The sequence below is a fragment of the Strigops habroptila genome, chromosome 6 (genome assembly GCF_004027225.2).
Source record: "Strigops habroptila isolate Jane chromosome 6, bStrHab1.2.pri, whole genome shotgun sequence".
Lineage (NCBI taxonomy): Eukaryota > Metazoa > Chordata > Aves > Psittaciformes > Psittacidae > Strigops > Strigops habroptila.
In genome coordinates this window covers 26,442,239-26,459,386 of record NC_044282.2, presented here as the reverse complement: position 1 = coordinate 26,459,386, position 17,148 = coordinate 26,442,239, and the positions used below count along the sequence as shown (strand labels likewise).

Below are 17,148 nucleotides of genomic sequence, written 5' to 3'. Positions count from 1 at the left end.
AACCCTCGAAAATCATTCAGACTAAGAGATTTACAAGACAGAAGATGGCAAAGCTCTCTGCACTATTATTCTCTCTTGTGTGAAAAGACACAAATAAGTAAGTTGTTACATTTATGCTTTTTTCTGTTTATTCTTTGCATTTTCAGAGTATGGTCATTTTCCCAACTCCTTGAAGTGCAGAGACGAGATGATTTACTGTACCTTCTTGTTGTTTTCAGAAGTGGGACTCAAAATGGTAAGTTCAGGCCTGCTTGGTTTAGGTTTGGGAGATTCACAGGAGTTGATAAAATTCATGATGAATGGCTCCAAATGCTGACCTTTCTGAAATAAGATGAGTGGCCCATCACTTCAGTAATTACAGGAAGGGAGAAAGACCAAAAAAAACCCAACCCCCAAATCAACTGAGTTTCCAAACAACTTTTTGACCAGTTATAAAGTTAGTTAGTAACTTAAGTTACTAACTATATAAGTTAGTAAAAGCACGTAAAATTAGTTATTGAAGTTAAAACGTTGGCAGCCTGGAAGCCTTACCTCTTTCATCAGCTTTCCTGGAACAGATTTTATAATTTTACCTGTAATTAGAAACAGACAAACAAGAACTTTCCATTATCGCTGCCTGATCTTAAAGACATTTTGCTCTGCTACATTTTATATACTCATTGTCTAGTACTGAATTTAAAAATACAATAGTTTAAAACTGTATTTTTTTTTTAATTTGGCACAAAAACCTATGAAAATAAAGTCTCCCATGTATTCAGCTTATAACTTAGTGCTTAGTACTCTTCAAGAAAAGATACTTAAAATATGGAAAATACACAGATGAATACCTGAATACTGTTTTTTAAAAGCAAAGTACCCTAGATCTACCTTTGTGATTTTTCTAGAGGCTCAAATAGAAATAGCGGTAGCACCATAACAGCAGCACTATGTGACACCAGTATAGGCAAATTTTTCTGTATTTAAGTTTTTCATCCTTTATAAACATTTATCACAAAAGATACCACAAAAAATGAGATTCTCTTCTTTCCCTGGTAAGAATCAGCTCATCTGGAGAGAACCTGGAAGGATCCAGTCTTGAAAATACTGGTGAGTAAAGTTTTACAAATTGGACAGACTACAGCTGTGGTCTTAAAAATCAGCTCTTCTGTCCTGTTAAGGCTATCAGGACACAGCACAGTAACTCTGAATGCTGAAAAATGAAAGTGCCTAGGATTAGTTTTATTTTAAGTACTACCATTTACAGTAATAGTTTTCTTATCTACATGTTATTAAATTTGGAACTTACACTGGAAAGTATGTACAATGATCAAATGATAACAGTAAGATCGCTCATCCTCACAAAAAGTCCTACTTGAAATGCCAAGACTTGTTAAAATGTTTTGTTGTTTTTTGTTGGGGTTGTTTGGGTTTTTTTCTGGAAGTGAAGCACAGTCTCTGACATGAGACGCATTACAGTGAACACCATAAATATAAGCTTTTTTTTAACAGTGTACAGTTGGATCCGTAGGGGAGGTCTGAAACAAAATGAAACCATTTAACTGGAGGATGACCACCGAAATGTCATTCAACAACCAAGTGAGCACACTAAGACAATGGTGACCCCAGCAGGTTCACACCAGGACCAGGAGAACCAAAAAGGCAGTGGCACAATTCAGACGTGGCTTTCCTGGATCATGCTGGTGCCAGAACCACAAGAGCTACAATACACAAAGACAGAACGGCCATGAGATTGACCTTACCATCTCAGGCTCACAATTCTGAGACAGCTACATTGCAGCCAAGCTTTAAAGTCACGCTGCAGTCTACCTTTTGGCTTTATTATCAACTGTTACACTAGACATCAAGAATTTCTCAGCTTCTCAATTTCCATTTTGCCTGACTATTTCACAAACACCATTGCCTCAAATTCTATTATGTAGCTCCTGTTAAAAGAGATTTTAATGCCAGTTAATGCTAGGAATATTAAATATTGCAGTTTTCAGATTAAAATAAACAGGTTTTAATCAACTAACACCCAAAGGCAGTTTATATTACGAAATCACTTATATCATCACATCTGTACACAATGACTGACTTGTGCAGATTTGACTTCTGACAATACCATAAAGTCTTCCTGAACTGTGATATTTGTTAGATTTTTGTTTGCTTTCTGACACAAAAAATCAAAAGCAACTTAAGTACTTTTTTCCATAACATCAAAGTGTTTTTTTCTTCAAGGAAAAATGTATCAGCATATTTTGCTTGCTAAGCTATAATTTTAAGGGCTGTGAAGGAGTAGAGTTCTTATTTCCCATGTCTGTATCCTTACCCAAGTTACCTACTCTTGCTCTTGCTATCTACTCTACTATCTATCTACTACTCATTATCTACTCTACTATCTATTCATTACTGCTATCATTCACAGTATCTACAGTATTACTATTTGTCAGCATAAACAACTAACATATACATACCAAGATTCACATCAGGCAACATTTTATCAAGAAACTGAGTCTCTCCTCCGTTAGGGGACAGAAAGTCAGCTAAAAGCTGGCTGTTACTTAGTTCTGGATGTTGCAGAAGTTTCTTTGAGACAGAAGGAAAGAAAAAAGTATATGTACTTTAAAACTAATCTTTAAAAATCAGTTTCTCTACAGCAAAAAGATATTCAAAGAGCATTACATTACCATAGATATTGTCATCTGTTTCTGCTTTCAGTCACATGAAATTTTAACAAGTTTTATTTCCCCACTTGATCCCTTTCTAAAACTCAAGTTACTTGGAAATAAAAAACAAAAAACCCCACCACACCAAATCTATAATCTTTTATTAGTTTTATATAACTAGTTTTAGAGTATTCTTTGATCCAGAGGTTGGTTTGATACCTGCAGATATTCCTGAAACTCCTCTCTCTTGGATTTTAAGAACTCATAGTTCTTGGGGCCAATGATTCTCTTTGCGGGAAGCTGAGCATCAGGAAACGTACCTAATAAAGATATCAAGGGGATTAAATTTTTCTTGTAATGCAGCAAACATTGGTTTCATTATTCCAAATTTCAGCTCAGTACTGAATGATAATCACAGCAGTGGGAAAGTGGCTTTACAGATGATGGAGAACATACCATGAAATTCAGTTAGCTTCGACTCAAGTACATAAAATTCAAGATACTTCCTGTAGACAGACCAGTGCTCAGGTTCATGCCCAACTGGGAAAACAAAACCAAACCAAACACAGCATTAAAAATAAACTCGGCTTTATGCCAGTTGAAGCACAAATTATTATAGGTAAAAAACTCAACCATATTAGTCACCCAAAATGCAGTAACATTAAAAAAAAAATCCCAACCAGGTAATTAAAATGTTAAATTAAAATGCATACCTGGTAAATAGATATGGTACTAGCAAGGAAATTATCATCCCATTTAGGGGAAGCCTAAAATCTAAACAGTAGACTGCCGCATAATTCATTAGGGCCGACTATGTTAGATCTATTTTCAAACTTCTAACCAAATGATTTACAGAAATACTACTTGTTGAATACAGTGCACTGCACCATCACGTTGAATCCTGATCATTCTTCCTCCTAGAAGATATCACTACATACACTTCGGCATAGCATGGAAGTATTAGTTCTGCCAACACAAATCTGTGCAGCCCTACGATGATGCAGTTTCTCCACTCAATATGGACGCATTACTATCTAGATACTGATTAACTATCTGCAAGCCAGAACCATTCCTAATAAGCAAAACATTTTAATTTCCTAAGAACCGTATTTTAAAGTTATATAAGGAATTATCTGTTGTTTATTTTTCCAAGTTCAGAGTGGGTGAAAGAAAAATATGACAGGTCTTTATTAATATGAATTGTGGGATCAGGATTTTTGCATGATAAAATCTTAAACTTTGGCATGAAGTCTAAATGGAACTGATTCATGCCAAGTCATCAGTTCTCAACTTGCAAATACTAAATGTGATCATTTAGTTGTCAAACACATTTCCTCACAACTTTCAAGTCATTATTTCAAAATCAGAACATGTATGCAAAACACACTGCAACACCCATCAGAATATAGCACTCTAGAATATTTTGAGTTCATTTCTAAATGACACTTTACTTATCCACAACGTTGCATACCTGCCCTTCTATCATTTCTCTCTACATCAATGCAGAACACAGGAATTCTCTCCTTTCTGTCTTTTCTTTCCAAGGAGGGATCATCAAAAAAATCTACATATGGGATGCTAATTTTCCAGGCAGCAAGGTTGCGGGGTGTATTTGGGGTAGTAACAGCCTCCTCAGGAGAATCATCTTCCATCACCATAACACCTTCTTCAATCTGTAAATATTCAAACATCAATATCAACTGTTCTGTTTTAATTGGTACAGTCTACCTTTGCAAAACTTGTATATGATAATGAAACATAAATCATGTCTTTAATGTGTGTCACTAAGTAATAAAAGAACAAAAAAACCCACTACGTTAATGGAGTTTCCATGTACATTAATTTCTATTTTTAGTTCAAAATTGAAACATTTAGAGAGATCTGAAAGTTTTTATAGCATTATCAAGTTCCATAAACTGATACTTAAGGGGAGAGAGTGAGGGAGCAAAATACTAAAGGAAACAGCTGGAAGAAAGCCTTAGACACAGATTGAATGCTACGTGAACCAGCTTGTGCCCAGCAGATTTAGCTGCGCTGCATTTTCCACCACACAAGGACCCAAACTGGAGATTTGAGCTTACTAGGTCAGGCCAAGAAGCTACGCAAACACAAGAGATAGAAGCCAACAGTGCACCAACCTAACAGGTCTCCCATCCCCATAGCAGAGTGCAATGGAGTATGTTGTGGACACATGAATCTGACTTGCTCTGCAAGGTGCAACACAGCCATGACTGGGACTTAATTGTTCCCACAGCCTAGAGTGCTTTTTAAGCGAAGCCATTTGCATTCCCCATCAGCTCCAGTTTCAGCATCTTGCTCCTAGAAATGGATGCACCAGGGAGCAGTGTGTGCCTAATCCTTGCTGGCTACACATAGGGCAGTTCCAGTGCATGGAGTTCACAAACTCAGACTCCATGCCATAAAACATAACACTGATTTTTCCATATGCAAGCAGACCTTTAGAACCAGTGCCATTTCTTCAGTGAACACTGAAGAAATTATTTCGAACCTGAACTGCTGTGAACCACCACTTGAACTGCTGTAGTCCCAGCACTACACTGACACTCACTATGCTCCCAACACTGCTCACCACAGACAGGCTGAGCTGCCCACAGGCAATTCATCACCCAGCTACCACACAGCACACCGAATTCTCAGGTCCCAGGCAATGACAAAGAAGTGCTACAAATCTTTTAGGATCACAAACAACAAAGATAATCTTAAATATCTGGACTGAAAAAGCCAAGCTTCAGCAGCTACTCTTGGAAAGCTATTTATTTCTCCACCAATGCATAACCCAGTTCTCATCTTCATAATACAGAAAAAAGAGAATAATAAAAATGATGCAAAGGAATGAACATTATTTTTGAGAAAGAGGAGACAGCATCCGTGAGAAGGAATGGTAGGGCTGGCCTTCGACTCAAACAGGTGACAAAGTAAAGAGGAATGGAGAATCTGTGGGAAATTGGACCTTGATAAAGATGTGCTGGGGAAAAAAGGCCTTGTATTTTCACAACCGTAGGCAAGCAGGTGGAAAAAAGAGTAGTCCTGTTTCCTTGCAAAACTGAAGTTGTTTGAATCTAATTTAGCTTGCTGCCAGGAGCAATACCCAAGCCCATCATCCTGCCTCCAGCCTGCACCCACCTGAGCAGCAGTCAGCACCTTGCCCTTCCAACCACAATTTACAGAGCTATTAGATCTGTAATGTTGAGATAGCTTGGAGTCAAGCAACAATTCAAAAGTACATTATTTCAGTAAGTCCTCACATAAAGACTTGAGAGTATTTATGTGTTAAATACATAAATATTTAAATAAATACACTTGTTAAATAGCAGATTTTAACACATGCATTTACAACATATGAAACTACAGCACACTAGAAAGCATGAATGCCACTTTCAAGGCCTTTTCCCTTAGCTTCATAATTCAAAGCCAAATTCCACTCAAAGGCCAAGCCTAGGTGGCTTAACAAGTTCTGCCTGTATTGGGAGAATCTAATTAAAGCTTTAAGGCAATACAGCGTCCCTGAAACAATTTTGACTGTGTCTCCATTACAACAGTCACATGATCATGACTCAACTGCAGCTGAAGCATAAATGGTTCAACACACATGAGCAATCTTTGTTCAGTTTTGTTTTGCCTTTGCATAATACTGAAATGATCTTTAACCTGATTACAGTGTGGGCCTTTGTCTTCCAAAATAGATCTCCATAGATCCACTAACTGAATCTCTTCTTTTCAAAACACCTTTTTGCTTCCATTACCTGATTTATTTGGTAAAAAGAGAACCTGTGACAGGCGCAGAGCAGAGCTGCTGCTGCACAGAGACCACGCTCAGCTGTGGTGGTTCACAATTTCAGAGCTAAATCACAGGCTATGCTCTTTCACAAAGCAAACACAAACAACCCCAGCCCAGAATGAACAATTCAGGCTCACAAACTGCAGGAAAGACTTGCATCAAAGAATGGAATAAATAGGACAGATGCTTTCTGAACTGCAACAACAGGGTTGTCAGGTAGCTTTGCAATTACAAAGTCTTCTGTATCAGGTTTTACCCTTATTTCCCCCCTTCCCCAGGCTTTATGCAGTTGTCGCCACTGGACAGAAACAGCAGAACAGCATTTCAGGATAGCAACTCCAAGTCAACAACATCTAAGTTTCTGCAGATGGGGCAGCATAAACTGGGTGCAGTTTGTACTCACTCCCTCACCCTGTGCTGCCAAAATTAGCACTTTATAATCTATCCTGACTAACTGTGCATATCTGCATTAGCACGCAATATATAGTCTCCACTAGGACTTCCTTCCAAAGAAGCAGGATCATTCTAGAAACACTCAGACTTACCCCATTATGTAGTTCTTGACTGAATTAAATGCTGAAGCACAGACTTGATTGTAACAACTCTTGCCTGCGTTTTCCAATTCTTTCTTCTCTTCATTTTCCAATGCTTGCAGTCCTCATCTCCTTCCTTTTATTTAGTTTCATACACTGGACTACCCTATCAGTTGATACAGTGATTACACTCCCAGCACTGCAGTCAGTGTAAGGCTTAGAGCAGGTAGGAGTCAGTCATCCTTGAAGTGCTCATAAAGAGGCCATAACCTTCTTCACTCAGCCCTTCCAAAGTTGTACCTCATCAGCAGCAAAGGTTCACATGCTCATAACCTCTTTTCACCAGACTCCTCACCTGATTTAAAACCCAGTTTTGGTAATTATCCTATGCAAATTCCCAAGCTTTTCCACTATGACAACCACAGCATTGACATTAACTGTAAGCCAAGAAGCATGAATTCCTGGGGTTTTTAACCCTCTTTCTAAACAGACCACCAACCCCCAAATAGGTTGCCCCAGACTCTTTCCATTTGTTTAATCCAACAAAGCCACAAATTCAAGTCTACAGGTCTTCTGGCTGTCTTGGGAACAATACCTATGCTTTAATATGCAGAAGATCTTTTGCTATATTTAAAATTTAGCTGACAAAGATTCAGTGTGGTTTCATGGAATTATCATATTAGCAGCTTACAAAGTGGCTGCCCAGAGCTACAGAAAGCTGCTAACACATGTTTCTATGCCAACATGACTTCCTTAGACTAAATGGATGTTTCTGATAGGCTTTAGCTGCATCAACATGACTTTGTCAAAAGAAAAAGACAGACATTGTTCAGTTTCTGTCACAATGCACAGAACTCCTTTCACTGCCATTCTTTACCTTGTATTTGCCTTGAACCCACCAAGCTTACATAACACCAATTACTTAAATACCTAATCAGAATCTGGGTAGGAGGAAGTAACTCCCACACCCTCCATACATCAGCTAATCAAAAAGTTGCTAAATCTGTACACTGCGCTGCCACCATCTTGCAATTATACTCTAATTTCTCAAATCACATCTTTCATTTCTCAGAGAGCTCTTCCTCTGACCCTGTGAATGCCTGCTAGGAAATTACACCTCAACATTTACTGTGACATTATTAATGTTGAATTCTGTATATTCAGTATTCACTCATGAAATGAAGTCACAGCTCTGTCCAGCTCTTCAGGCACACAGTAGCTTTACAACAGTGGTTTTTTTTAACAGATTTCTTCTTCCCATCCACACTTACCAAGTGAAAGGACTTAGGTATTTCTTAAACTTTGTCTAAGGTGGGTTTAGTAAAAAAGTACTATTCTCCATCTATTTAATGAAGGTACTCGAGACTATGCTGCACCTAAAAATTTCCATTCTTGCCCAGGTTAAAACCATTCCATCCATTTGAAAACCTTCCTTAGTAACAATTGGACTCTATACTGTCTATCTGTTACAAGTACCATCTTGTGCTCTGGCACAAAAACGTGTTTCTTCTTTGAGCTCCACTGCTTTGATTATACTTCTACTAATTTCTCTACTATAGAAGAATTATCCTTCCACGCCCCTTGGCTAGCAGAATCTACAACAGCAATGCTGCAGAATTAACCCATTTTCATTAGAATCTTGCCTCAAAAAGAGAGAAGTTTCAACAAGAACAACTTCATTAACCAAGAAATTAATTGCAACATTTCTGCCCCCTTAAAGGCATGACTTTATGAAGATTTAGCTTATGCAGAAAATTGCCTTTTTTCTTCTCCTCTTAAAGAAAAAAAACAAACCTATCTTGAGTTCTACGTTGCTGAGTCCTTTCCACCCTCTTCTGAAAGTAAACAGGTGAATAATATAAACTCATAGCTACAATTTTATCTTTAGGCTGTGGAGAATGAGCTAGCAGTTTAGCGGGTGATAAATGCTTAGATGTTTTGTTTGTTAGGAACAAGTTCAAAAGGTAGAATTGGCAGACACACTGTAAAAAACACACAACTACTGATAATTTCTGATCAATTCCTTCCTCTTCCCATCTTAAAATTTTCTCTTTGTCCCCCAAATGTGCTTCAGATACCAATGTCCTGTGAATTAATTCTGCCACTGGCTCTATTCATTGCTTTTTAGCATGAAAGAAAATCATTAGTTGAGGGAGACACCTGAAACAAATGGCAAAGGACTATTGGCTCATGGCTGCATCACCGACCAACCTGACAGCAATTTCTCCACTACTTCAAATATGGTTTTAAGGTCTCGTAGCAAGCTTCAGATGAAGAGCTGAGCACACAGTCCTACGAATACCTCAGTATCCAGAACTATAAAATGGCATGGTAGGATTTTAGAGAAAAATTCATTGCTTACAAAAATGTCTGACACTACTACTTTTAGTACTTCTCTGTACTAGAGCAATAAGCTCAGAGGCACAGTAATCAGGGATGTGGCCTTGGCTTGTGAATGAATACAGGGAAAACAAGGCAACTTAATCAGAAGCCAGCACATGGAAACCCTGGAGTTAAGTAAAACAGCAGAAAAGGCAGAAACTTAACATTTTCAAATACAGAAAGAAACACAACAAAGACTTAAAGACAAACGTAAAGCTTTTACTCACAAAGTCATCTTCTCCTTCATTTAAGTTATAGTTAGGCAACATAGCTCCTTCCATCGCAGAACTCTTGAATACACCTTTTATTTTGTTGCCTATTTTGCTGATTCCAAATGATTCTCCTCTCTTCTGTGTAGTCCTAGGATTACAGAAGCCAAAGTTCACTACACAAGGCATATTATTATACAGCTGCTCAGTAGGCCATTGCACATCATTTGCAAATAGAAAAACAACTGTATAAACAAGTAGCCAATATATTTACAATTCCACTTAAATTGAAATTAATTTATGACAAATTTTTCTCTGATTGATCAGCAAAATTTCTTCATTAGAGTTTTAAGAGGTATGGGATTCCCACAGGCTTAACCATGAGCAAATATAACACTCTTATAATAGTATCCTAGTAATATAGGACATTAATAAACAATTATTTGTTTTGACAGCGGGAACCGTGGTATTGCTACAGGCATGCACACCAAGAAGGTCACTGGCTCTGTCCTTTTCCATGTACTCATACTTAAATATTTACACACTCTTGCCAAGTACTGTAAATGGTGTACTCAGATGCCTTTTTGGTTTTTTTTCCTGTACAAAATTTTACAAGCATGTATCATTCAAGACAGATCTTGACTTTCAAACATTAGGGACAGACAAAAGGAATGTGCAAGGAGCAAGACCAAGCATGAGAGAAAACAGATGCAACTGAAAAATCTTGGCTTGAAGAGCCAGTCTGACTGAAAGATGAAGACTTTTTAAAGTCTTGCCACTTATGACAAAGCATCCAAAAAGAACAAGGTATGGAAAAAGGAAAATAATTGAGCTGAATGCAGCCCGTATTGAGAGAACAGATTTCACAGCATTCTTAGGCCCTTTCAGAAGACCTGACACTGAAGATTATTTCTTACGTAGAAATGCTAGTCATTCTGGAAAGAAAAATATTTCTGCTGAATATGGAATCAGTCTGAGGTTACTTGTGGTGTCTCAATAGAGTTGATAGGTGAGTTAAAAATCAACACAGTGAACTGCAGCAGCAAAGACTCAACTTGATAGACTACTAAGATGAAAAGCACAATTTGTACTTTAGAAGAAAAAAATCTCCTAAGCGTTTCTTTTCCATTTAAAACAAAAAAGTTACTAACAACTGAACAGTAGTACCAATAGAACAGCAAGGACCAACAGGTAAAGCATCTTCATCGCCCATAAAACCATGCTGACAACATCAGCTGCTGACTCAAAATGTGCATGTGCATGTGCATGTTCCCAACGATCTTCCTGTTTACAGTTTTACCCGGATTGTATACATGACTAAACTTGTGTAAATAATCCACTGTTACCAAATCTTTTGCTTTTCCGGTCTCATATATTATCAGCTCCATCCAAAGCAAACAGGCACCATCTATCTTATTCATCTCTGCTAAGCAAAGATAAGGTTGCTTGGCTGTTTGTAGTCTAAATCCATGTTTGAACAATTTTACTCAATTTTTAAACAACTTCTTCTACACTTTACTGCGCTGAACTGAACTTCTACATAGTGAGGACCTACCTCAATATTCATAGAATCACAGAATGGTTAGGACTGGAAAGGGCCTTAAGATCATCTACTTCCATCCCGTCTCCTCGTGGCCCTCCTCTGGACTTGCTCCAACAGCTCTATGTCCTTCTTATGTGGAGGACACCAGAACTGTACACAGTACTCCCAGTGAGGTCTCACGAGAGCAGAGTAGAGGGGCAGGATCACCTCCTTCGACCTGCTGGTCACGCTTGTTTTGATGCAGCCCAGGATACGGTTGGCTTTCTGGGCTGCAAGCACACACTGAAGCCAGCTCATGTTAAGCTTCTCATCAACCAACACTCCCAAGTCCTTCTCTGCAGGGCTGCTCTAAATCTCTTCTCCACCCAACCTGTAGCAGTGCCTGGGATTGCCCCGACCCAGGTGTAGGACCTTGCACCTGGCTTGGTTGAACTTCATGAGGTTGGCACTGGCCCACCTCTCAAGCATGTCAAGGTCCCTCTGGATGGCATCCCTTCCCTCCAGCATGTCAACCGAACCACACAGCTTAGTGCCATCAGCAAACTTGCTGAGGGTGCAATCAATCCCACTGTTCATGTTGCCAACAAAGATACTGAACAGGATTGGTCCCAACACCAACCCCTGAGGGACACCACTCGTTACTGGTCTCCAACTGGACACTGAACCGTTGACCACAACTCTTCATGTGCAGCCACGCAGCCAATTCTTTTTCCACCAGGTGGTCCATCCATCAAATTAATGTCTCTCCAGTTTAGAGACAAGGAAATCTCTGAAGGATATTGTTCTAGAGCTTAAACACTGAGCTAGCAAAACACAAACCTTATTCAGACAAAACCAGACAGCTTTTCAAGTAGGTTAATTCTTCAGACTTCTGGCTTGACTCTTGAAGAAGTTTTCATCATTCCTGTGAAAATCTGGTCAAAACAGTTCTCAAGGTTTTGACCAAAAACATTAATCTGCACAAGCTCAAAGATTTGGTAAGAGTACTCCAGGCTCAGATCAGTTATTTACTGAACTGATCATGCTCCAGCTAAAGGCAGAATATAGCTGTTGACTAACCGCAGCACTGAAATATACTGGGCTAGGACTCAATGTGAGAGCTAGAAACCGCCCTTTCTTGACCCAGTGCTGAGCCTAAAGATTTCACCTAATGAAACAGCAATCACTAAACTGAAACAGGTATAAAGTGACAAACAAGGATGGCATTCTCTTCACAGAGGGAGACAAACTCAGAACAAACACTGGTGAATAAGAAGACACATGCTGGACAACATATGGAAAGAAAATAGGACTGGTTTGGCAAAAATCCTTGGGCAAGTACACAGAGCAAACCACATTAGATAAGCATGGAAAAAAATCCGTGGCTGTTAACAGAGATAGACAACAGGGTGATCAAAATTTTTAAGAAGCTGAACAAGAGAAAACAAGATATACCAAAAAAAGCTATCAAGATGAAAATCTAATATATTCACTGGCTAAGCAGAAATGGGTGAAAGAACTTGAGGCTAGGAAGAAGGGAAGAGATGGGAACAGGATATGGTCAGGTTCACGACATGAGGGAAGAAAGAGGAGAGGAGGCGGCCAGTTTAGAATAGAGACCAAGTCTTTCCAAGACCTGTCAACCACTACCGTCAACAAAGATATATACAAAACTCATATCACACTCCCTCTAGTGCTGATCCAAGTAACAGCATTATTAGACCATAATTCTATAGTTGCTTTCTTGGCAGGGCCCTGAGTGGAGAGTGTACAGGCTACAATATTCCTGATCAATGATGTAACAAGAGATTGGAATACTTTTTTCTTGGGGGGTTTTTTTGGGTTTTTTTTTTGTTTTGTTTTTTGTTTTTGGTTTTAAACACTTCAGAAGTCACACATACTTATGAAAAAATTACAATTGTTGTTCAGTCTATAGCTGGGAATTGCAGACCACAGATTGCATTAGTGCCACTATACATTGTGGCATTCTTTAATTGTGGAAGGTTGCAAAATAATTTTCCCACAGGATCTCTGCCTCATTCAGTGCACTGAACAGTTCTTTGCAAGTGATCAGCCAGGGCTATGCAGCTGAAGAATGCTGTGGTGAACCTCTGCGGGTCAAGAAGTACCAGATGAGTTGTATGTATCAGACAAGCTAGACATTTACATGCATGTGAAGCCAGAGTGCTATTTTCTTTTTGCTAAAACTTCTACACCCAATTAGGACAAATGCTGAGCGTAGAGAGCTGCACTTAAAAAATAAATAAATAAATAAATAAACAAATCGATGAACTGCACTTGTATCTCAAGTACTCTTTACTGCTCAACAATCTAGCAAGTTATAACTCAATACTCCAAACTGGCACACAAAAGATAAAAAATGTCTCCATACCTTGACTCCTAACCTGCAAAATGAAGTTGATAAATTTCCCTTAAGACTCGAGAATGGTACAAGTAATACACATAATACTGATGCTCTGATAAATTCTAAGGGAAAGCCCATAATGAAAACATTGTTTTCTGAGTTTGGATAGCATGTATTTAAAGAGGCATGAATAATGATAAAACAAACCACTGAACAGTTATTAAGACATTAATGACTGATCACAGAGTACCCAGAATATATTATTAAAAAAAATAGCATAAGTTGTAATCAAACTTGCAACAGTCACAAGAAGAGCTGCAGAGACAACTAATCTGCGGAATTGCTGGTTTTGAGTGCTTGAAAATATTCATAGAATGTTTATATTTGCGTGCAACGTTAGGCAATGAACACCCTGTATACAGCTGTGCAACAAGCAGTTAAGTGGATAAAACCTCAAACAGCATCTGGAAACATGACATGGTGTAAAATGAAATTTTGGAGGAGTTAGCAGTCATAGGCAAAAAAAAAAAAACAAAACCAACTTCAAGTTATGCAAATACATTCCAAAGCTAATAACAACAGACAAATCATTAACAGCAAACAGCATTAATACATTGCAAGCTTGTAAAATTAGTAATCAAGCAATTTCTAAATATTTGTGAAGAGGACATGGGAAGTAAATCTTATTGTGGAGAGAAATGCAGTTTAGTCCAGAGAAGACATTCACATGTGTTTTTACAAATAAAATGGACAGGTAATTACTGTTGTAAAGGCTGTGTGATGCAGTCATGATAGATGCAGCATAACTAACACACAACATTTATTGAGCGTTAGATTGACTTACCGGAAGTCATCCAAACTCAGGCTACTTCTGCAACAACAGGCACATAAATTACCTCAGAGCCCAGGAGAAAATAACATTAAAGAAAAAAAACCAAATTTGACAGACCTATCCTAACAAAACTGAATAGGCTTCAACCATTGTTACAGATTAGTAAAAAACATGGTACAATTCGTTCCTGACCTAAATCCTAACAAATGAAAAGTGAACAGTACCTGCACATTTCATCACCACAATCTTGGCCTTTGAATTCAAAAGCCACCATTACTGGACATGTTCAGGTCTTCACTGACATTCAGCACAAGTGGCTACGATTTTATAGAGAATGGCTTTCATTGTTACAGTAGTGCCAAACAGTCAGCTAACTTTTTCTATAACCTATGTTCGGATGTCATGTAGGAATCTAGTTCATTTGGCCAATATGAAGAAAAGGCTGGGGACTTATTTTATTTAATACCACCACCCCCTGTATTAAATATAGTAAAAACCACTATTAAAATATCTTTTTCATTATTATTTCACAGCTTTTAAGAACTGTCATGTATTTTTGGCATTCTACATAACCTGGTACACAGAACCAATGCCTCAGCCATCAACTCGATAATTCCAATCAAGATGTTTAAATGGATTAACCATAAACACAGTCACCGCACACATGATTTTAACTGACTGGAGCTACTGAATTTGGGATAAACTGATACGGGATTAAAATATTCAAGTTTTAAGATTTTGTTTTACAACAGGAACTAATTCTAAGGAATCTTACAGGGTCTCTAGTCATGTTAACTGTGAAGCTGGAAACATAACCTACCAACTTGGAACTGATGGTGACCCTCAATTACATTGCGCACAACGGTTTGTACAGACTTAAATTCTGCAGGGTTTACTCCTAACCACCCCAAAATTGTTAATATCTTTTCTACTTTGTCCTTTATTTGTTTGAATGTTATTACCATCCCAATGACAACAAATGAGGATGCATCTATTTCTATATGTAGTGACGATGTGTAGTAAAAAAAGGCAGATATACAGCCGTCCAGAAATCTGAGAGTTGATATCATATAATGGCTTTTCTTTTTTCTTTTGTTAGACTTCCAATACAGAATACCTTTAAGTAATGTAGTAATGTATTATAAATACATTAATAAGAGAGAGGGAATTCTTGTCCTCTCCTCCACATACCCAAAATGAAGTCACCAGAATTGGAATTTAAAACATCAGTTTTAATTGGCCACACACATTAAACATGAGGTGGAAAATATCAGTTATGGAGTTAAACTGTTGACAGCCACAGCTAGCTATCAAGTTCCCAGAATATCCTCAATGTGGCTTCTTTACACTCCAGAAATACTTGGGACTTCTCATGTCCCTTGGGAGTTTTCATAGCACATTATGTGTCCTATCTGTACACAAAAAGCTATGATTATTTTGTACAGTTCAGAGAAGTGATTCAAACAAGAAATTACACACTGATTGTCACTTCTTCCCTACCTTCCCACTTGTAACTGCTCTGTAATTTTCTTGTCTTGCAATAAGAGAAATCTTTCAACAGATTACCCACATGTACATTTCACATGGATCTTTTATCTACTAGTTGATTTGACTTTTTAACCAGCAGTTACACTCACAGTACCCCTACCAAAGTATCAAAGATATGAAAAACAAAAAACTTTTTGCATATAATTTCTCTCAACTGGAACTAATACTAGAATAGGGAAGAGACGCAGGATAAGGTATATGCATGTGGATAGCATCTGGAATAATTCTGTAAGTAACTCTTTTTTTAAATTTTTTCCCTTGGCAGCGACTCTGTACCAGATTCTGCTGAGGGAAACACCAAAGCAACAGGCAAACAGGCAAACTACTTGCCTATGACCTCAGATAGGATGTCTGTTTCATGGAAATAATCACTGAGGCACCACTTCAGGAACATACAGTATCTCATATCATAAGCCAGCATATATAGTCAGGGCATTCAAATTGTTCTAAAATGTAAACCAGATACATTTTCAAAATTTGCTTATTTTGTAGCCAGAGATGTATTTCAAAAACTCCAGGTAGAGACTGCCTGTAATTTCACCCTTTCTGGTTTGGAAAGCAAAGCACCAGGGAGGTGGCCTTAATCTTTTCATACTTTAACATGATTTAAGAAGTGTATGACAGGATACTTTCAGCCTTTGACATGAACAGTTTGGGGAAAGATACCAGAAGGCAGATTTAAAGGTCTGGATGAAAATCTGTAGCTATCTTCAACAGAAGCTGGAGTGTGTTTTAAGGTCACCATTCCTAATGGAGTACCACAGAGAGGAGAAATGCAGTTTGGTCTAGCTGCCTTCTATGCCCCTTTGCTAAGAAACAAGCTGGTCAGCACCAAACTGAGAAAGCACTACACCAAAGCTTGAGTCCTGGATCTCCAAAAACGATAAAGACTACATAATAGATGCTATCAATGGAGATATATTAAAGAGAACAATCATGTAGTTTTTGAAGAATATTAGCAGGAGAGAAAAGGATCTCACAATAACAAGCCTCACAGGAGGCTGCAAATCAAGAGGGCTCTACTAGAAAAAGTTAAATTAATTGCTGTTACTCCTCTAGAAGAATAATCTAAGATGATAAACAACAGCATTTTCTAAAGTACCATGGATCTTATTTGATACCAAGAAAGAAAGCGTATCCAAATTAAAGACTTTCTCACTGAACTTTTCCGTCTTTTGGCTAGACTGTAAGAGCAAATCAGTGGGGCTAGTCTGACTGAGCCATCCAGCATAAGATGAAAGACAAGAAATGATGAGACCTCAAGCTTACTCAACCCAACCCCAAAGCAAAAGATCACCCATCCATACCACAGG

The 17,148-nt window shown here is 38.2% G+C and overlaps 1 protein-coding gene across 5 annotated transcripts in view; it reads right to left on the bottom strand.

Annotated features, from left to right (window-relative positions):
• SNX14 (sorting nexin 14) overlaps nucleotides 1–17,148 on the bottom strand; it is a 56,746-nt gene that overhangs the window by 13,729 nt on the left and 25,869 nt on the right. For 4 of the 5 annotated variants that reach the window (XR_003991811.1, XM_030489343.1, XM_030489344.1 and 1 more), the window contains exons 16-23: nucleotides 14,300–14,326; nucleotides 9,587–9,719; nucleotides 4,117–4,318; nucleotides 3,102–3,185; nucleotides 2,865–2,965; nucleotides 2,454–2,565; nucleotides 532–572; nucleotides 202–321 (exon numbers count right to left, since the gene is read on the bottom strand). Coding sequence is in view for 4 of the 5 variants with exons in the window: in XM_030489343.1 (XP_030345203.1) it covers nucleotides 202–321; nucleotides 532–572; nucleotides 2,454–2,565; nucleotides 2,865–2,965; nucleotides 3,102–3,185; nucleotides 4,117–4,318; nucleotides 9,587–9,719; nucleotides 14,300–14,326 (820 nt within the window). In the remaining variant the exon portion in view is untranslated. The remainder of the gene's footprint in view (nucleotides 1–201; nucleotides 322–531; nucleotides 573–2,453; nucleotides 2,566–2,864; nucleotides 2,966–3,101; nucleotides 3,186–4,116; nucleotides 4,319–9,586; nucleotides 9,720–14,299; nucleotides 14,327–17,148) is intronic. The other variant, XM_030489345.1, reaches the window with a different exon arrangement.